The sequence below is a fragment of the Galendromus occidentalis genome, unplaced genomic scaffold, assembly GCF_000255335.2.
Source record: "Galendromus occidentalis unplaced genomic scaffold, Mocc_1.1 scf7180000076951, whole genome shotgun sequence".
Lineage (NCBI taxonomy): Eukaryota > Metazoa > Arthropoda > Arachnida > Mesostigmata > Phytoseiidae > Galendromus > Galendromus occidentalis.
Window position 1 is genome coordinate 414,140 of NW_003804940.1, and position 19,237 is coordinate 433,376.

The window sequence follows — 19,237 nt, forward strand, 5'->3', positions numbered from 1 at the left end:
TCAATCAATCAAATCAATCAATCAATCAATCAATCAATCAATCAATCAATCAATCAATCAATCAATCAATCAATCAATCAATCAATCAATCAATCAATCAATCAATCAATCAATCAAGTCAATCAATCAATCAATCAATCAATCAATCAATCAATCAATCAATCAATCAATCAATCAATCAATCAATCAATCAATCAATCAATCAATCAATCAATCAATCAATCAATCAATCAATCAATCAATCAATCAATCAATCAATCAATCAATCAATCAAGTCAGAAGTCTTGGAAACCTTCGTTGTTCATCTCAGCAAATCATAATCATGATCGAAGCCCAACTCGATCTCGATTTCGGCAGTTTTCATCGAATAATCAGGAGCCCTTAGGTTCTCGCTCTCATATGTCTGCTGCCTTCTGTCGCCTTATAGAATTCCCTTACTTAGAAAGGCTGACGGACTATGTCATAATTCGCGCTCATTTTTACGCTTTCGTGCCGAATCCAGGGGTATGTGAGGAATCAACTGTACAAATCGATTGATAGATCTGCCACGCGAACGATTGCACCTGTAGACTTTGCCGTAAAACAACCCAGTGATGCAAGTCGGATAATCCAAAACTCCGCAGTTTCTGAATTGTAAGGCTCCAAAAGCGGACAAGATTTCGATGCTTGGAGGACGAAGTACATCGAATTGGTCAGCAAAGCCTGCGACAAAGACGTTTCCACGTCAATACGTGAGTCACCGGGAATATACCCCCAAGTTACGACTCCAGCATGATACCCTTGAGGTAGTACGAAATTGGGCTAGCACCCCACATGCTAGGTACACCCAATAGAATTCTAGGACGCTACTTATGATGATAGACCAAGGTAGCCTTATCCTATGTATATTATGTATGTACGGATCAGGACATGTAAGGAGGAGCTTAGACTCCTGCCTAGGTATAAAAGACCTAAGATTCCGATTAAATTCACTGTGGTATCTCCCTCTCGTGAGATTGCATCTCTGTGTATTCCTGAACGGGCTGCTCTTCTACTCTTGATCAGAGCTACGAATCTTGACCTTCAACACTGACTTCTTCCGATACAAAATGATCACAATTATAGAGCAAAATTCGGAGAAAGTAGTTTTGTAATTTGGTAATTTTGTCAAATATTCACGCTCCAGAGAGATGGTTCTCGCATAATCAGTCGGTTCACCCTAGGTCGATAATCCCAAAGCTAACCTGCATCTGCACCTCTAGTCGTTGAGTTGTCTACTCTCTTTCACCAAATTGATTTCGCAGCCGATTGGGTACGTCAAACGCATTTCCTTTGTCGAGAGGCATCGGCCACAAATTGGATAAACTATTCCGGTGGTTTTGGTCCCGTCCCGTTTCGTCAGCGAAACAGTCTCATACCGAGGAAACCATCAGGACGAGTCTGACACGCTCCTTATAATCTTCCTTCTCAATGATGGTCGTTGGAGACCCGCGACCCTCACGACGACGAGTGCAGTAAGAAACGGAGAGTGATTCTGGAGCGGACGCCCAGAAGATCCCTTCGTGGCACAGGGGGACGAGTTCCTCTTGTAGGCCTGACGGATACCTTTTTGTGTCAACGTCGCCGACCTCACAATTAGATCGCTGTCGCATCGATAGAGGACAGTTTCTTGCGGTTCTCGTAGTAGCCGAGCGAGGAACACAGCCTTTCATCGCTTCTGTCGGCACTCTAGCTGAATCCTTACTTGACATATTCTGACGTTGGATGGGGAACCACCATCATGGCCGTTTCGGCGGAGGCGGACTAGGTTTTCCGCGGCCAGCAGTGGTGCGATTTTGACGATCTCGGGATGCGAATCCCGATGGGACATGACATCGTGTGTAGGTGTCACTATTTCTCGCATTTTCCCAAGACTGGTTTATCCAGGAGCCATATGGGTCGGGGAACACAAATGTGTTTCTATCATCAACGTATTTAGAATCCTCAAAAACTAAGCTTTCGGCTCCCAGCAGTCGAGAGAAGTCATCTGCGAAGTACGCTTACTTTATAGTAGGGCGTCACATCGGGTCGAGGAAGCTCCAGGGCGTTTTATCCGCTGCAAATGCAGTTTTGCTCCAGCTCTGGTGATGGGGTATTCCGCTAATTCCTTGCGCGAGCGAGCATCCTGTTCGGCAGAGATGACAGTGAGAGATCATCTTCATTATCTGGGCTACGCGTTTTTCGATCCTGCAAGGCGACTTCCGTGGTCTGATTGATAGGAATGTCATTACAGAATCGATCGGTTTGTCGAGTGGAGGGCTGACGAGGATGGTGGGGAGGAAGGCGAGTCTCTGTTCGAATCTCCACCGGATCGGGTTTGCATACTGGTTCGCTAAGCCTTACCGGTTCGATCCGGTGACAAAATCTTATTTCCTGCTCGAAACGACCCCCTATGAGGATTTCCCTCTGAAATCCTGAGTATCTCACTACACCTTCCCGTACAGGAAAATAATATACACCTTACAGGGAAATCATCCACAAGCCGACGTAATCGCTGATGCCGTCAATGGCTCATGGGTCTCAGCGGATAGCGCACGTCCTGCGGAAGGAGACCCTCGGAGAGATCGCTCAAAAGCGGGAGAACTCTGGCCATCGGAATCGACGACCGAGCGTAGCTCCGGAGGGTAGCGTGACAGTAGCCCCTCTCGAAACTATCAGAGTTCTATATGGTTGCGTCGATATGAGGGATTGAATTCTTGCCGGATGTTCTGAGTTCCCTTGTTTGAGTATGGAATGGATTGACTTTCTGTCTCAACGGTCGATTAGAACTTGACTTAAGCACTCGCCTCTCGACCGTTGGAGCAGAAACAGAACGTTCACGTGCAAGCCTGCTGTGCACTGAAGCAGATGTCACGTTGCTCGTCACGAGCCTCGCTATGCCTCACTGCATGTGCCGCATATGCAGTCCTTTGTAAGCATGACCGGATCTGATTTTGATTTTACTCCGATGCGGCAACGGCTCGATTCATCCGAAATCCACCCCCTTTTTGTGGAATATAGTCGGTTCCGGTGAGGGCGGTTGTCTCGCCTCTAATAACCAGGGGGTATCTCATTTCCTCGGAATGCTCTCATAGGGTGAAGCGATAAAACGGAGGTTAACTTTCAGCTCTCGGCTCCTTTATTCATAATTCAATCCGAGCTGGTGGGACGGATTTGAAAGGATATTCAGAAAGAATCAAGGTGTCGGCTCTCTTTTCCGGGAAATCTCTCGTCGTCCGATACAGCTCACGATCGGGGTAAACAGAACAAGATATAACACAGTTTCATCGACAGGTCGGAGAAGACCACCATCATTGTCGTTCCCGTTTCCCGTATGTTCCAAGTATGGGCAAATACATCTTAAAAATTACTATAAATTACAGGCATCAAACTTTTTCGCCAACAATCGAAAGTTGCTCTCTTTGGTAGTTAACTCTGGTACTGTGTGTCGGTGATAGCTCCTTGACGAGAAAGCCATCTCTGAGCTCAGAGTGGGGAGATGTCTGAGTGGCAATGGGTGATTGGGGTTCCCTACATTCGAGCCTCGTAACTCGTGACCCCATCGTGATTGAGACTTCATACAGCAGGCTCTGACCGCACTCAGACCTCATCCCACCATCACATTTCCTCCTGACTGAAATCGGTCTCGTCTACGAAATTCTCCGACAGCTCGTCGTCGAAGCTCTCCGTCGGGTCTCTGATGGGCTTCTTGACCTTGCAAACAATTTCAGCCAAATCCGTGAACGTCGTTGGTTTCGTCGGCGGGGGAATGGACCCAGTAGGAGATTGTGGTTCTGGTGAGGCTGGATCCTTTCCAATACTCAATAGGAGCTTGATGTTTTGGTCTTGCTGAACGGCTTTCATCCCGGCGAAGAGAGTCTTCCCGTGTTGATAGCCCACATCCATGATTTCGTTGAAACAGTTGAATTGAAGCGTTTTATAGCGATCGATCGGAGGTCTGACGTAGGTGCAGTAGTCACTGTTTTTGACCTCTTCCAGTTGGCGAACGCACGAGACATATGCGAGCCTCGATTGGATTTCGGCCGAATTCGGAATTTTCACGGGATCGCCAATGTTCACGGGACTCCATCTAAAAAAATCGAAGACTCAATCAATTCCCCACCTTATGCTTTGAAATCCCCTCGAATCCATTAGGTCAAGATGTAGGGGCAAAAGCGGAATGGCGGTCCGGGGGCACTGAGATGGAGATGTACATTTCCGAGAATTCAGAAAATCACTCACCTCTTGAAGAGGAGCCACCAGCCGCTGAGTGTGTCCCCGTAATTGGTCAGGTCCGTTTCGTCTTGACTGCCCACATCGACAGCGATGATGGTTTCCGCACCCATTTCCCGGTACATGACGTCAGCCGGCAAATTGTTCACGTAGCCTCCGTCGAGCAACAGGTGCCCGTCGATTGGGTCGCAGAGAGGTGGCAGGATGCCGGCCAGCGACATCGATGAACGCACGTAGCTCCACAGGGAGCCGTGGCGGTGGACTTTCGGACAGCTGTTCGTTATGTCCGTTGTCACGGCGAAGTATGGAAGCCAAAGGTCTTCGATTGATTTGTCACCGAATTTGCCATGGATCCCACTATTGAACGCTTTACCGGTGAACCACGCGGTAATTGGATAAGTGATATCGAAAACCTGTTGCCACGGAGAAACGGTCTGGTACGCCCAGTCACGAGCTTTCTGGGTGAATGAAGTCATGTCCAGCTCCTGAGCCCACAAGGCGCTCATGAAAGCGCCAATCGAAACGCCGCCAACCATATCGATGGGTATGCCAGCTTCCGTAATCGCCTTGATCATTCCCACGTGGGAACAACCACGAGCGCCTCCGCCCCCGAGTACAAGCCCTATTGAAGTTCCGGTGAGGAACCTGGCGAGTCTCGAGAAATCCGAGTGGATATTGCACGGAGTGCTCTCAAGTTTCCGGTAGATCTCCTGCAGCTTGCTGCGTTTCGTGAAGATACGCTTGGAGCAGCGCAGGTGATGATGCGAGGAACACCAAGATCGGATATTCAACCACTCGACGGTGTTCTGGGGCGGGGGACCTCCTTCGCGATGCAGGAGGACGAGTTCCTTCTGGGTTCGTTTTGCGATCGACTCGGCCTGCTTCTCCAATTGGCCCACCTCAGGCCCGTTTTCGGCCACGGCGACGATCAGGATGCAGTCCGCCTGACGGATACATTGCTGTGTCCACGACGTAAAATCCCTGTCGCATTGATAGAGGAGAATTTTGTGGCGGTCTTCGAGCTGGCCGAGCCAGGAGCACAACCTGTATTCATTGCTTTTGTCGAGAGCGTTCGGTCCGAGTTCCTTCTTAACGTAATCCGACGTCAAACGTAGAGAAAGACCTTGTATGGCATAGTTGAGCTCCATGGCGAAAGCGTGCAAGGGCACGTCGTCCGTGACCGGCAGTAACGCGATCGTGGTGAAGTTGGATTGAGATTTCCGGTGGGGCACGACATCCTGTGTAGGCGTCACCGTATCCCGCATACTGCCCAGGATTCTTTGACCCAGGAGCTGTATGAGTCGAGTCACCACCACGGGATGCTTAATTTTGATAACATTCAATAGACCGACAGGAAATTTCGCCAACTCCGTGTCTCTCACTGCCATCATTGTCGTAGCGCGCGGAGCTTCTGTCAGCACTTCGACGAGACCTACGAGATCTCCACGACCGTATTCACCGACCATCCGTTTCTTGCCATCGGAACTGGTCACCACCGATCGCAAACGACCGCTGAGAATTATGTACATTGCGTCGGACTCGTCATTCTGCCGGTATACAACTCTTCCGCTGTCGATCTAGGGATAGAGAGAGAAAATGTTAGCCTTTCCGATATAGGTAATTTTAATAGGAGTTTCTGAATGGCGGCCCTCGCTACGACGCACCTGAACCCAATCCATGGCGAAATCGATCTGGCGAAGGAAGGGAGACAGCTTGTCGATCAGACCTGCGGCCAGATGGAGGACAGCGTCGGGGTTATCGACGAGAAGTGAATAGACTGTGGATGCGGGAATTGCGGCCACCCTGACCCGTGTCTTAGCCACACGAGTGACGAAAGGAACCTCCGAGGTCAGTGTCTCGAAGATCCCGACGATATCTCCAGGATGAGAATAGTACATCTCATCCGGTTCCTTCCCTTTGTGCGAGGTGCTTTGTCGGACCTCGACCACACCTGAAAACAGCGGTCCATCGATGAGCTCCGGTCACAGCTCGAATCTTGTGAAGATCTCGTTCCAGCAGATTCGGCACAATCGATCGACAGACTAACTCACCCTGAATGATGTAGTAGAGGTGGTTTATGTGATCGGTGTCGTTCTGGGTCGTGAGATTCTCCCCTATTTTATATTCTCGGAGAGTCAGTTTGTCGAGTATGAGTTCCTCTGAAGACAACCTCAGGTGACGCATGAAAGCTTGTGCTGCTTGTCGGAGACAATCCTGCTCCGCCGGTTCCGACTTGGTCGGCTCGGACAATCCAACCACTGATGCTCTGCGACCTTTGGAGGTGTCGGGGTGGGCTTTAGCTGGCGATACTCTGTTAGCTTGACCTCGAACCACTTCAATGCCTTCGTACGACAGTTGGGGAAAGGAAATACAGCACCAGGGTTACTAAACTACCACCGGGGTTACTATATGAACATGCATAAAGGAACCTCTCATTGTTCACACTCGACTCCAGCTCTCCTCTCCAGTCATGCCGCATGTACCCACACCGATTAATTAATGTATTATACGCAATGGAGCCACAACCATCACCCAACCGTTGGAAGCTTACCGGTGCTGGCCAGCCTCTGCATGATATTACTCGTCTTTCTTAGAATGCCCACGTGCTCATGCGGAGAAATAGCTTCTGTCGAAATATCGAAGGCTATCGGTCCAGAAATTTCTGAATGCTCACTCTCGCCATGAATTGGGGTATGCGGCTGCGACGGCGTCTGTACAGATGTTTTGCGGGATATCGCGGGCTGCTAAACAGAAAAGCTAGATTCAGTCGGGTGCTCATTTTGCTATCGATCGAGTGACTTCTCTCATTCTTTTCTTTTTTCTTTCTCCAGGGGGGAATTCAGTTCTCCCGCTCCGATTTCCGGGCTCTTGACCCGACGATCCGAATCGATTTTGGATCCGAGGACTTCTACGTCTCGAAGCACTGCGGACTCGAGTTGAAGCCCTATCGAGTCTAAAACTTCTTCGCGCTTGACCACACAGCCAAGATTTAATGTCCCGGGTACTGTTATTCACATTGCTTCCGAGGACGGATCCATAGAGCAAATTTACCAAGGAGGACCAAGGCCTAGTATCTGTGCTCCCGAAAGGAATATTTTTCCGGCAGCAGGGATCGAAGCCAGAACGCCTCCCGCGCGAGCGGCGTCGTTGCAGGTTGCAGCTATACACCTATCGAGTCTGGTGGGTATTTACCTTTATTGGGCTCCCTCTGTGGTGAATGAAACTCCTGCTCCGGTCTCGCGGCCTCATCATCTGAGTGGTGAGGCCGAGATAGTCGTGGAGCGCGCTGAAATTTACTCTCTGCAAACGAATCATCACAACCTGCACGAGCCGAACCATGGAATCCGGGTGGCGCTTGATTAGGTCACTGAATTCAGTGTATCTCAGGCGCAACACCTTCGAATCCTCCATGGCCCTTGCAGCAACGGTCTTGAAACTGCTCTGCTTGTTGGTGAGCACAATTAGACAAGAGAGGAAACTCGCGATGCTGTCTCCCGCGCGAACTTGCTTGAAAACGAGCTCGTCCTCCCCTTCCTGCGAATGATTTCAGTGAACACATATAAGCAAGACAGCTCGATTGGATTGGATGAGAAAATCCATGCCGTAGTGGAATTCTTCCGAACAACGGTAGCTGCGGAATCTTACTCTTATGAAAACGCTGATGCATCCGCTGTATACGGTGTAGATCGAGTCGTCTTCGTCGCCGACGTCGAAGAGCATATCCCCCTGTTTGATATTGTAACTCTCGATGTGCTTGTACAAATCCAAGAATAGAGGTCTTTCAAGGAAGCCAAATATCCGGATCGAGCGGATGAGATACAGAACGTCCTCCGGTAATTTGCCTGCGGAAAGAAATGGCGGTCCATCTAGCTGACGGTCTTCGTCTTCGCCTCAGGTGACCAAATATTTCGGTCAGATTGCATCTACCGCCCTCGTAATCCTGGCGACCAATGAGGGATTGCGATAAGATTGAAGGGCGATTTCAATTAGAACGAGGGACGCTTATCAGGGAGGGCTCACCGTCTTCGCGCTGCTCTGAGAGATCTTCCTCAAGGAAGGCTTGAGAGGGCTCTTTGACCTGAAGCTGCGGCAGCTCTCTCTTAGGGAACATGATCTTCTTCGCCAATCTCAAAACCATCTGTCTCTTCTTCACCCTCTTTCCATAAGGAGCTGCTAGGGTGTTCATGTGCCGAAGCATTCGTTTAGTGTAGAATAACATTTTGTCCCGTTTCCTGAAAAGCGGCAGCAAGATGATAGACCCTTCATATCGAGGGGAGCATTCCTCGAGCATGCCTTCATGGAGGCATGCTCTGGATTCGGGAGGTTGCAAAGAGGCATATCACGAGAGCTCAAAAAACCTCATATAAACTCGGGCTCACCTGAACCTAGGACCCCTGAGGCCCATAATTTTTTCCACCGTCTCCACCTTGAGACCTTGGGTGCCTATTTTCTTCTGAACAAGAACAGCGACGAGGACAACAGCAACAACAAGGAGGAATATTTTGAAGAGCGTCAGGGAGTTGTCCTCGAGCCAGAGGCCGTAGGAATGCGGCAAAAAAGGCGCCCACAACCAGTCGACTTCCTTAAACCACGACATATTTTCTGTAATTGATCGAATACGGAATATTAATCATCGATGGAGACCGATCTGAGGACGGGCGCAAGAGTTCGACCGAAGTTCCGCTATGACGAGGAATCGTTGCCCCGAGCTCTCGAGAGCTAGAGTCATCAGACTGGGTCGAAGGCATCGAGTTGGAGGATTCCTTTCTGCTGATTCTGACGGACTCAGAAAGTGACGGTGAGGCCCCTCAATTTTGATAGGTTTCCAGCGACTCGCATTAAATTGGGCCGGAAGACGGCGACTCGCCGTCGGAGTCATGCCGTCCGCTGGATATCAACGCGATCGGGATCACTCGGGCGATTCGACGCTCCCGTCTCGAATGCCTCGAAAACCACTGCCTGTCCGCTAGATTTTCATATGCCCTCAACCCCTCGCCGCACACGATACTCGGAATAGATTTCAAAGCGATCGGATGGTTCAAATCGCTCATCTAGATTTTCACTGAGGAAGAGATAGAATTCGGTGGTGCTCATCAGGTACGAAACGTCTCACACTGATATTCCCGCGGATATGCTTCACACTGGCAAACTGGCACTGACTCCTTCCGTTCTAGGAATCGATGTATTCGCTCGAACGAGGAATATCCGCTCGAGAATGATAGCGAGAGATTTGTATCTCTCCTATCGCTTCTTCCGAGCTCCGCTCTTGACCGTCATCACCGTTCTCACGGCTCACCAGTAGGTTCTTACTCATGATTCAATCTCAATCAGGCCACATGTGCTAGTGAGGAGAGGAGCTTTTAGATTACCATATAAATATGACTGTTTTCAAAAACGAGTCCGCTGGCTGAATCAGAAAATTTTCGGAAAAGTTCGGCGCGACGCCAGTAACGACAGACGTCGCGTAATCGACCCGACTTCCGTATTAATTTCTGGTAGTACTGCGCGACCGCGTAGGTAGGTATTCTCGCTGCGAGTAGAAAAATTCTGAGAAACCAGCGATGGGAAAACCTCAGTCGGCGTCAGAGAATTAAGTGCTTATGATGTCACGGGAGGAAGGGCCATCACCACTCGGAGTTATCTGAGCCAGTTCTCCACAGGGAGCATCCGAGCAGAGACGAGTTTCCCATCGATTACGTCATATTTAACAGTAAAGAGAGTATTGAACTCTTCAGTCCTCCGCTCAGATCACGCAAGCAAGATTATGTCAGATCCCGTCGGCAAAACGGTCTCAGAAAGCCGTTTTCGTAGTTCGACCGAGGATGATTATGAATCGTCGAAGATCGGCAAACAATGCGAGGCAGCACGCGGTTCGCTGGCAGGCTCAAAGAAGGCTCCTACTCGGGTCGACACGACGCTACGCCCTCAGATTAGCGAGTCTTACGCCGCAGCTAGCGGTTAGATGAGTCTCGAGCCAACGTTGGCGGAGAACGATCGCACACTGCGCGGAGTTCGGGAGCGAAATTCGAACACGAGCAGCTAGTCACGAAAAACATATGATCGCTCCCCGGTGCCCCGGTGCACGCGCAGTGGTTCTTCTTCGATCTATTTCGCGGAAATGAGACTCACCCTCAAAATCAAGGCTGGGGAGGAGTTGAAGGGAAAAAGAGGAAAACTGACACCAGCTCCACAGCCGTGATCCAGCTTCGCTAAGAGACTCCGTAGCGTGAGGTAGCGCACTCACTACTACTCAGTCAAAATCGACGCATCGCTTTTCGTGTTGACGCTCAGGACCGTCAGTGTTGTCCTTCTCTTCCCTCACGCACGCAGCAGCTGCCGTCATACGGTGAGCAGCAGTAGCTCTCTTCTCCGACGGCTGTCAGCTGAGAAGCGGATACATCGACACGCGTTGCGAATCGGGCTCATTCTAGGAATTTGTATATTCTCTCTCTTGGCTCCTTCTCACTGAATATTCGATCGATCATCTCACAGAAATCAACACCTGCGCAATCTGCGACTCCGAAACCGCGAAATTCTCCTAGGATCGACGGTCGACTCGCCGATTTCGTCGTTTGTTTACATCTGGATCCGCGGTCTGCTAGGAGCCGCAAGTCGGTTTTGCCGAATCACTCACTGTAGACACAGAGTCGCAAATTTTCTACAGAGAATACCTTCGGGAGTCCTTGAGAAAACACGGAATGGAAAGAATCCTGAGATTCGGTGGGAGTCTCTCCGGACTGGGCCAGGTGAGCTGATTTACGATAATAGAATCACGTCCCGCGAGAGCTCCTCGAAGATCCGGCTCCGAGTATTCGAATCCGGCGATCTGAGCATACATTCTTGAATGGTATCTCAACGAGCATCTCAACTGCTCGAGATTCTCGATTCTTGGCGGAACTACGACCTTCGGTCTCCCAAAATTAAATTCACTCAGCGAAGAACGAAGGTTCTGGCCATTAAGCTTGAACTCGCTAGCCGATGCCGGAGAAGCCGATTCCTTGAAGTTCTCCTGACATCGCCGTTGCTTAATCGAGAGTGTCGGGGAACGGCCGGGTGGAGATCTAAGGAAACTGCTCCAAGATATTTCGCTTTTGCTGTGGGCTAGTGAATCAGGAACTGCTTATTACGTTACAGCCTCCGCCAAACGCTGATGGTCCGGTCGTCGACACCGCTGAACAAGTGTACATATCGTCGCTGGCTTTATTGAAAATGTTGAAGCACGGACGGGCTGGAGTTCCCATGGAAGTTATGGGTCTGATGCTCGGAGAGTTCGTTGATGATTACACCGTGCGAGTGGACGACGTGTTCGCTATGCCTCAGTCGGGTGAGCTAGAGTTCTACGGAGGCTGGAATCTCGCTCGATAGGACCGAGACGGGTTACCCGGGGGGAAAGGAGTATTTCCGGAGGAAGCGCGATCTGACTTCTCTTCGATCATTTCCAGGAACTGGCGTTTCTGTCGAAGCCGTCGATCCGGTTTTCCAAGCTAAAATGTTGGACATGCTGAAGCAGACTGGACGGCCAGAGATGGTTGTTGGCTGGTACCATTCGCATCCTGGGTTTGGTTGCTGGCTCTCCGGCGTCGATATAAACACTCAACAGTCGTTCGAGCAACTTACGGACCGCGCGGTCGCTGTGGTAATCGATCCCATCCAGTCAGTGAAGGGCAAGGTTGTCATCGACGCCTTTCGGTGAGTGACGCCTTGTTGTTGTTCTTGATTGTGGCTCTAGGCGCCCTCCTTCCATAGATACGTATACGGACGAGTCTCATGACGTAAGAGATCGTTCACCTCGAAGAAATGCCCGGAAACAGAGAGGACAACCATTAGATAAGAGGCCGGCAACAAGTGACAACTAAGACATTCGTGGTTACAGGTTGATCCAAGCTAACATGATGGTGCTAAACCAAGAACCGCGGCAGACGACTTCGAACCTCGGTCATCTGAACAAGCCATCGATCCAGGCTCTCATCCACGGCTTGAATCGTCACTATTATTCGATCTCAATCAATTATCGGAAAAACGAGCTCGAACAGAAGATGCTTCTCAACCTGAACAAGAAGTCCTGGGAGGAAGGTCTGATCCTCTCCGACTACAAGGTGAGTTCCTTCGGCTGTCGGGACAGCGCGTTCTCTCCTCTTGCGGGGCAAACCGTCTTCCACGAGTCTGATAGACTGATAAGTTATACCGCCGCGCGGAAACGACTGCACCTGTGAGTTACGAAGAGGCTCGCTTGTGTATCCCCGAGATTCGCGCATCCGCCGGTTGGTCGGCTCTCCCCGCTCTCTCGCGCTCGGATTTATTCCGAAGTGAACTCTGGACAAACGTAGTGAATTTTCTTCTCAGGATCACAGCGAGCACAACAAAGCAACAGTTGACGAGATGCTGAAGCTCGCTAAAGCCTACCATAAGGCTTTGGAAGATGAGGACAAGATGACCCCGGAACAGCTTGCTATCAAGAACGTAGGCAAGCAAGATCCGAAACGGCATCTAGAGGAGAAGGTCAATGTACTCATGACCTCGAACATCGTACAGTGTCTAGGCGCTATGCTCGATACGGTGGTCTTCAAGTGATGCTGCACAAATTTCGGAATCTGTTGTCGGACTGCGCCTTGAGAGAGAGATGCTGACAGCGGGGATAATTGTACAAATACTAATCTTATATTCGATACAGTGACGATTGCAGGCGAGAACGGATGAGAAATAAAAAGGTCTATGTTCAGCAGAGATCCTTTGTCCTCCGCTTAAGAAACAGAGATTCCTCTATGCCCTCGGATGGCGGATTTCGGCGAGGATGAATAACTCCTCGCCGACGGGATTCCTCCCTCGAGAATCGAAATTTCGCGGTCAGTCTGAGTTTCTTCTGGTCGAGAGAATTCTCTCGATGCAATCTTTTCGGAAGAATCCATGAGGAGATTGAGCTGCTCGGGCACGGACTCTCGTTCCGCGCAGATCGCATTCCTCTGTCGGATGGAAGAGCTCTCGGACTTCTCTCATGATCGAGCGATCGTGGAAACAAAGTTTTTATTCCTTCTGAGATCCCTAAACGACACGGTCTTTCGTTCGCTGTGCCTTCGGTATGCCGGTTTCACGGTAAACTTTCCTTTCAGCTAAATACTGCTCTTTGCATTCGTTCTTGAAGTCTTCGTCATGGAACCATTTGCCTAAGCATTCGTTCATGATATCCCTCTCCTTCCGACATTTGAAGATCACCAGGAAGCCAGTCCGCTTACTGCACTCGAGGAAATTCATGAAAAGATCATTGCATTTCTCCTGCGAAAGAAAATAGCGCTGAGGAGAAGACAAGGCGACGTTTTCCGCCCATCCAGAACGTGATATGCCTCATGCGGCTCGATCGAGACCCCCGCGACACAAATGCATAGATACCTTTTGTGCTCGTTCTCGGACGATCTTCGGAATCAGGACATTCCGCTCAACATTGCGAAGCCGACGATCGTTCGGATCTCCAACTCCATGCGGACCACCGGCCATCCAGTCCGGCAACACTGTTTTCCCGCCATCTCTCGGTTTCTCAGCCTCGTCGGAGGTCATACCATTAGGAGTTGCGGCTGGGCGTTCTTCGTCTCTGCGAAATGCGCGAGATGCCAAATCTGTTTCGACCTCTCCTCTGTTTACCTCAGAGCGCTAGTCGTCGGCCGTCGTCGGCGTTTTGCTTGCTTCCATCGTGTGTTTACCTCGGCTTGCAGACGAATCTTCACCAGAGCTGATTATAATGATCTCTGCGGAAAATGATGAGGCGGAACCTGCGAATTTCCAGACATGACGCCGCGAAATACCGGCTCCCCGACCCCCTTCAGAAAGCAATTCTGATACCACATACAAGGCTGTCCGATGGCCGTGGCTCCCAATCGGAAAGCGAGTCTCTTGCCGGTATGCTTGCTCTCATGAGAAGGAGTGACTAATGCTAGTATCTGAGGATGCGAGGAGGACTCAGAATCGTTGCATCCTTTTAGATGCGGAGACTCTACGCATAGCTTCATTCTCGATTGTTCTATAGCATCGTCCGGAATATGTCCGGATTCCTGTAGTCGATACGAATTCGCCGCTCGAGTCGCGATATTTTGACGGCAAGCGAAACCACGCTGAAAACTTATGAATCATCCCGGTTTTCCATTGGACCAGGCTTCGGGAACCATGGATCGCCTCTACCGCAAGAGGACGCTTAGCCCAATCGATTCGTGCCCATTCGTACCAAGCGTATTCCTTCATTTGCAGCCTATTGGTTGTCACAGCTGCCAACAAGAAATTCTCGAAAAGAGATACCAGTCATGACTCGTTTAGAGCGGAGGACGGCTCGAGGGCGCGTCCCCGACATCCGCGCGCTTTCTCACCCCTAGCATACAGCCGGGAGGTTCTCGTCTCTGCGACAGGAGCGTCTTTGCTCGGTCGCTGACGTGGTGAAGTACGATCGACCAGGATCGCCTTCAATGAACATCTGCTGGGGCTAGAAGCGTTTACTCGGATGGCGGTACGAGTCCGTGGGCATCTCCCACCAGGAGTGGTCATTATGGACATCAGAGCAGCGTGTGAGCTCGTCACTCCCGATCTTGTCGTCGACGTTGAGTGGAGAGGATGCTCGATTCCCGAGACGACTTTGACGCTCCGAGCCTACACCCGGCAGCAACGACCTGTTGCCGAGTTCCAGTTTGCCCACGATCAACAATACAGGGCCCTAACAAAGAGGTGGCGGTCGGACACTCTGCTGCAGCGTCTACTCGGGAGATCATAACATGGCAAGGAATAAGGAAGGACTCGCTATCGCCTTCCCTTTATAATATATATTTATTTAGCAGAAAATAGAGACCCAGTCGTTAACGAAGCTCAACTGAAGTCAACTGGAGCCACTACATTGTCTCGACTTGACAGCTGCTCTTGGGCGACTATTAACATGCCGCAGGAATCACAGATAATTCCCGCGCATGGTTCCCCTACTTTGCATGAAACGCCTTTGGGGCTGAAAGCCTCCCGAGGCGTAAGCATGACGTCCACCGTTGTATCCACCAACACGGAAAGGAGCTGGATTATAGGATGTTTTGCGGAGGAAGTTCAGCGAACGAACGGTGTCTTCGCCGAACGTCACAACATTCTGATCGATGTGAGCGGCCTTGCGTGGACTAACTTGCCGCGGCTCGCTCTGCTTCAAGTGGTCTCCCGCATCGACGGTCAACGTGTCGAAGAACGAGATCTCTTTATTGTATCCTTTATCCTGTTTTAGCGTTTCTCCCTCTCCGTCCAATTTCAAGCGAGAAAACTGCAGAAGTCAACGAGACGGATTAGTTTGGAATTAGCACGAGATTGCCCTGCTCGGAATCTTCGGAATGCGAAATCGGACGGTCTTAAGGCTTCACCTCCTCGAGTCCTTTGTCGATATCGTACTCTCCGATCGGCTTCTTCTGACCCGGGAATTTCTGCGGGAATGAGCCTTCGCGTTGCAGCGGGCTGCGTGAGGTGAACTGCGACCAATAATTGTTCCCTTGAGGTGCCCTGAAGTTCCGTTGGGGAGCTGCGGAACGCTCGCTCCTGAATGAGTTGTGAGTGTTCTCGGAGCGATAATTATCGTTTTTGAAGTCACGCTGAGGAGCAACAAATTAAACCTCGTCAAAGTTTGGACTCATGGCCGTCTCCGGCCAAAGATCGCAAAAGTAGCGGACCGCGGACGAGACTATCTCGTTTTGTGGCGACTGGTGAATCGGAGAACGGAACCAAAGTGGAATAAAAAGAAAGATAATAATCGGAGGGGAATAATAGGTGAAGAAATTCAAAATCAAAAACTCACCTGGAAGCGGGATCGAGCGAAGGGAGTATTGTAATGGGAATTGCTTCGGCGTACATGGGGATAAGGCTGTCGTCTCCCGTTGAAGCCGTCGGAGGGCCATCCGCCAGTGACGCTCACAATTGCGGGATCCGATCTCATACCGTCCTCCCCATCATCTGCAGATATTTCCTTCTATGATCGAGGCTTATGGACAATAAACACCGTCGGCTCTCCGGCTCCGCTCTCGACCTTGAGACTCTCATCTTGAGTTCACAACACTCGGATAATAATCGATTCGATCAGACCACCCCCCATCGATTAGAAGCCATATACGGGCGAATTCGCCCTCGAAAATCAAATCAAAACGACTCGACGATCGCGAAGCTGAAGTACGTGAAAAATTGACAGGCCCGCGATTCCGAGATTTTTCTCGGGGAATTACACATCGTACCACGGTTCGAGCTCGATGCTCTGAGCTGGATGCTTGAGATATTCACTTCGTACTCACCGAGCGCTAAGAAATTCACCACTTCGGCCGCTACGAACTCGACGCAGTCGTACACCTTATTGGAAGCTCTGAAACTCCCATCCTTGGATCCTAGCGATCGGACTGAAAGCAGAGCGGAGATCCACGATAAGTAGTTGAGATGCTTCGCAATTGTAACATTTCTCCGAATGCGTCCAGTCAAGGACGCGAGTCATCGCGTTGCACTTCAACCGCACGCCGATGGTCGCACGTGCGGGTATCGCCATTTCCGAATTGAGTGAAGTTTTCGAAAAGTCTGACCTTTGGTAAGCGTGAAGGTTCCATTGGACCGATTTACCGCTCGGAAGAATCCTTCGTATTGACACAAGGAATCAGTGGTGACAAGGACCCGGTTTCCTGGCTTAAGTTGGTTGGCCGACATGTTGCAAAAGAGACCAACTTGCAATTGATGCTCTTCTCGCTCGCTGGCGGGCGAGGTGGACGTTTGTCCCTCGGAACGTGACACGGCGTCGCGTCGTTCATACGAGGCGCGTGTTCTCTCGATGACTTTGCACGAAACGCACGTGCTATCGTGCCATTACCGACTGATATTGTGATTGAGTTAAGCAGAGCTCCTGAGATGACGGTCAAGGAAACTCTGAAATTCTGGGAATCGGTGAACGAAGGTTCGTACGTATTTTGATGAATCCACTGCAGCTTGTTCGTGAATCGCATTCCACCATGTGAGGGATCCTACTCTTTGACTTGCAGATCGCAGTGAGCAGAGCAACATCTGCCAGAAATGTAACACAAGGGTATACAGAAGTGAAATTCGACTTCGCGGCAGGCACCTGCATAAGGAGTGCTTCCAATGCTTAGGCTGCAGAAAACTCTTAAACCTCGCTACCTTCACCGAGTAAGGGATCCGATCGGGAAATTGCATGTGGTGGAGGGAAGCGTCTATTCCTGGCGTCAGATGTTCGGAGAGTGGCTTGGAAAATTCCGATTCCCCCCAGGGTCAACAACGAACTCTTCTGCTCCGAGTGCTACGCTGAGTGTTTTTCAAGACGATGGAGATGCTCAGAATTGATCGATACGAAACGACTCTCAACGCAGTTGTAAGGACCCCCCCCCTCCCCTCGTCCTCGGTGTCCCACTCCCGAGGGCCATAGTCATGCAATCGAAGGTTTGAGTTCGAAAACGATATTCTTTTCCAGGCAAGGCGTTGTCATGCAAGGTCAGCACTACCGATGGCTGCCCTCGGAAGCCTCTAATCGCGACAGGTAAGCTCATCGTCCCCGGAGCCCGGAAACTCATGTTTGAGGTACTGATCCGAGAAGGGGACCGAGCGATAAAAATTCGATAATTTCAGTGAAAACAGCGAAAGTACCGCCTCCTTCTATTCAGCGCTGTCGGAAAGCTCACAACTCCCGTCGACGTTCAGGTATGCAGCGGCAACGATTCTCGCGCTTATTACGTGGAGGGAAAACCCAAAGAAATCCAATTTCGTATCACTTTTGTCCCCTCGACCGCGGGCGCCGGGCTTAGGTTGCCCTCGTATCGGAATGAGCCCTAACGCTCTGAATATTTCCCCCCCCTCCTTCCCCGCGCTCAGTCGTCAATTGAACGACTCGGTCGAAAGCGCCTGTACAGTTGACGAGTCGGATGAGGATCCTCCCAAGTTTGACTCTTTTCGAAGGAGGTGAGCCCGACGCTTCTGGGATATCGAGAATGCTGATTCAGGACGACTGCTCCCGGAGAATAACTGCATTTCTTGTTGGACAGGTCGCAAACACAGACTTCATTCGATCGACCCGTCTCCAATCGCCCAGAGAATCCGCGCAACCCGAACCCGCATCGTCTGATGCGCCAAAGCTCCAGAGGGAGGATGATCGCCTCCGAAGGTGTTCCGGAGCCTAGCTTCAAGCCGAGCCCACACGTCTATGACAGGAGCAAGCGGGGAGTTGACGAAGAAGCCGAGGTCACTCAAGTTCGTCTGCGGGCGACACCTGCTCGCGCCCGAGCCCCCGGATCTCCAGATTGTGAAGAAGCGAGTAGAGAACACAGATCTTCGAAAATATATTCGATTCGTGAGAGCTCGGAAGATTCGGAAGGGACTGACTCCGGCGAGTCGCAGCCAGAAACGAGCTCTTCTGAGGGAAAGTCTCGCATAACGTCGATTATGAGAAGGTTTGTGAATCGTTTCCCTTCACTATCACTGGGAGACTTCGCGAAGGAAGGTCTCAGCGAGAGTTCCCTGAACGTCCATCGATTCCACAGAATCCGGATAACACAACCTGCCGTGGGCACGGAATCCGACGTCTCCGCAACTGGGCGGGAAGCGGCGGCCTCTACCGTGAAGCCAAGGTACGAAGCTCGCAGATTTGAATCAGTACGTTAACTCGTGTCGTCTTCTGATGAAACATTAGGCCTGAGAGAGATTTTCTTGCCTCATCCTCGTTCCCGTTCTCTTACAGTCAGCCCTCTGTCGCTCGTAAAGGACGTTACATCAGACAATCGGTAACATTTAAAGAAAAAATATGATATGTCAAATAAAGAGCGTCATACTTCATCCGCTTCTCCGGACTTTGGTCTAGATGATCCCATATTTTTCAGCGCTTCCCGAGCGACCATCTTTTCGACATTCCGGTTGTACCGCTCCCCGATCCAGACCGCTGAGGGCCGGGGCTTTGCCCCCAATTTTCCTGCTTTTCATTAAGTGATTTGAAAATAAACTCCTCCGTCCGAAGGGAAAGGCTTTCGTTCTT

General features: G+C 50.6%; 5 protein-coding genes across 5 annotated transcripts; 2 read left to right on the forward strand and 3 right to left on the reverse strand.

Moving 5' to 3' along the window:
- Positions 1 to 3,404: 3,404 nt before the first annotated feature.
- Positions 3,405 to 8,794, reverse strand: sws (patatin like phospholipase domain containing sws). The gene is made up of 8 exons (XM_018638393.2): positions 8,610 to 8,794; positions 8,251 to 8,462; positions 7,876 to 8,072; positions 7,423 to 7,764; positions 6,282 to 6,591; positions 5,895 to 6,181; positions 4,240 to 5,807; positions 3,405 to 4,087 (listed from the first exon to the last, which is right to left on the reverse strand). Exons 1-8 carry the CDS (start codon positions 8,633 to 8,635, stop codon positions 3,616 to 3,618), a joined length of 3,414 nt encoding a protein of 1,137 aa, XP_018493909.1. The 5' UTR covers positions 8,636 to 8,794; the 3' UTR covers positions 3,405 to 3,615.
- A 2,044-nt stretch (positions 8,795 to 10,838) lies between these two features.
- Positions 10,839 to 12,950, forward strand: Rpn11 (regulatory particle non-ATPase 11). The gene is made up of 5 exons (XM_018638408.1): positions 10,839 to 10,976; positions 11,365 to 11,554; positions 11,673 to 11,919; positions 12,104 to 12,326; positions 12,574 to 12,950. The coding sequence occupies exons 1-5, from the start codon at positions 10,929 to 10,931 to the stop codon at positions 12,799 to 12,801; spliced, it is 936 nt and encodes a 311-aa protein (XP_018493924.1). The 5' UTR covers positions 10,839 to 10,928; the 3' UTR covers positions 12,802 to 12,950.
- Positions 12,951 to 13,220: 270 nt separating this feature from the next.
- On the reverse strand, positions 13,221 to 13,923 carry LOC100908156 (COX assembly mitochondrial protein homolog). The gene is made up of 2 exons (XM_003740456.2): positions 13,615 to 13,923; positions 13,221 to 13,500 (listed from the first exon to the last, which is right to left on the reverse strand). Exons 1-2 carry the CDS (start codon positions 13,777 to 13,779, stop codon positions 13,270 to 13,272), a joined length of 396 nt encoding a protein of 131 aa, XP_003740504.1. The 5' UTR covers positions 13,780 to 13,923; the 3' UTR covers positions 13,221 to 13,269.
- A 1,087-nt stretch (positions 13,924 to 15,010) lies between these two features.
- Positions 15,011 to 16,978, reverse strand: LOC100908302 (uncharacterized). Its single transcript, XM_003740457.2, has 5 exons — positions 16,791 to 16,978; positions 16,512 to 16,613; positions 16,025 to 16,179; positions 15,597 to 15,821; positions 15,011 to 15,499 (listed from the first exon to the last, which is right to left on the reverse strand). Exons 1-5 carry the CDS (start codon positions 16,909 to 16,911, stop codon positions 15,149 to 15,151), a joined length of 954 nt encoding a protein of 317 aa, XP_003740505.1. The 5' UTR covers positions 16,912 to 16,978; the 3' UTR covers positions 15,011 to 15,148.
- A 38-nt stretch (positions 16,979 to 17,016) lies between these two features.
- On the forward strand, positions 17,017 to 19,226 carry LOC100908444 (uncharacterized). Its single transcript, XM_003740458.2, has 10 exons — positions 17,017 to 17,155; positions 17,241 to 17,385; positions 17,486 to 17,587; positions 17,687 to 17,752; positions 17,842 to 17,913; positions 18,085 to 18,171; positions 18,255 to 18,659; positions 18,750 to 18,836; positions 18,947 to 18,989; positions 19,086 to 19,226. Exons 1-10 carry the CDS (start codon positions 17,110 to 17,112, stop codon positions 19,146 to 19,148), a joined length of 1,116 nt encoding a protein of 371 aa, XP_003740506.1. The 5' UTR covers positions 17,017 to 17,109; the 3' UTR covers positions 19,149 to 19,226.
- The last annotated feature ends 11 nt before the right edge of the window (positions 19,227 to 19,237 follow it).

Excerpts from the sequence above, each read along its gene's own strand:
- sws (XM_018638393.2), bottom strand. The coding sequence starts at position 8,635 with ATGGGCCTCAGGGGTCCTAGGTTCAG. Across the intron at positions 8,073-8,250 it reads CTCAGAGCAGCGCGAAGACG|GCAAATTACCGGAGGACGTT; the intron begins GTGAGCCCTCCC and ends TTCTTTCCGCAG. Across the intron at positions 7,765-7,875 it reads GCATCAGCGTTTTCATAAGA|GAAGGGGAGGACGAGCTCGT; the intron begins GTAAGATTCCGC and ends AATCATTCGCAG.
- Rpn11 (XM_018638408.1), top strand. The coding sequence starts at position 10,929 with ATGGAAAGAATCCTGAGATTCGGTGGGAGTCTCTCCGGACTGGGCCAG. Across the intron at positions 10,977-11,364 it reads GTCTCTCCGGACTGGGCCAG|CCTCCGCCAAACGCTGATGG; the intron begins GTGAGCTGATTT and ends ATTACGTTACAG. Across the intron at positions 11,555-11,672 it reads GTTCGCTATGCCTCAGTCGG|GAACTGGCGTTTCTGTCGAA; the intron begins GTGAGCTAGAGT and ends GATCATTTCCAG.
- LOC100908156 (XM_003740456.2), bottom strand. The coding sequence starts at position 13,779 with ATGACCTCCGACGAGGCTGAGAAACCGAGAGATGGCGGGAAAACAGTG. Across the intron at positions 13,501-13,614 it reads TCCGAGAACGAGCACAAAAG|GAGAAATGCAATGATCTTTT; the intron begins GTATCTATGCAT and ends TTTCTTTCGCAG.
- LOC100908302 (XM_003740457.2), bottom strand. The coding sequence starts at position 16,911 with ATGTCGGCCAACCAACTTAAGCCAGGAAACCGGGTCCTTGTCACCACT. Across the intron at positions 16,614-16,790 it reads AACCTTCACGCTTACCAAAG|TCCGATCGCTAGGATCCAAG; the intron begins GTCAGACTTTTC and ends CTCTGCTTTCAG. Across the intron at positions 16,180-16,511 it reads GGTGAATTTCTTAGCGCTCG|ATGATGGGGAGGACGGTATG; the intron begins GTGAGTACGAAG and ends AAATATCTGCAG.
- LOC100908444 (XM_003740458.2), top strand. The coding sequence starts at position 17,110 with ATGACGGTCAAGGAAACTCTGAAATTCTGGGAATCGGTGAACGAAG. Across the intron at positions 17,753-17,841 it reads GAAGCCTCTAATCGCGACAG|TGAAAACAGCGAAAGTACCG; the intron begins GTAAGCTCATCG and ends CGATAATTTCAG. Across the intron at positions 18,990-19,085 it reads GACGTTACATCAGACAATCG|CGCTTCCCGAGCGACCATCT; the intron begins GTAACATTTAAA and ends CATATTTTTCAG.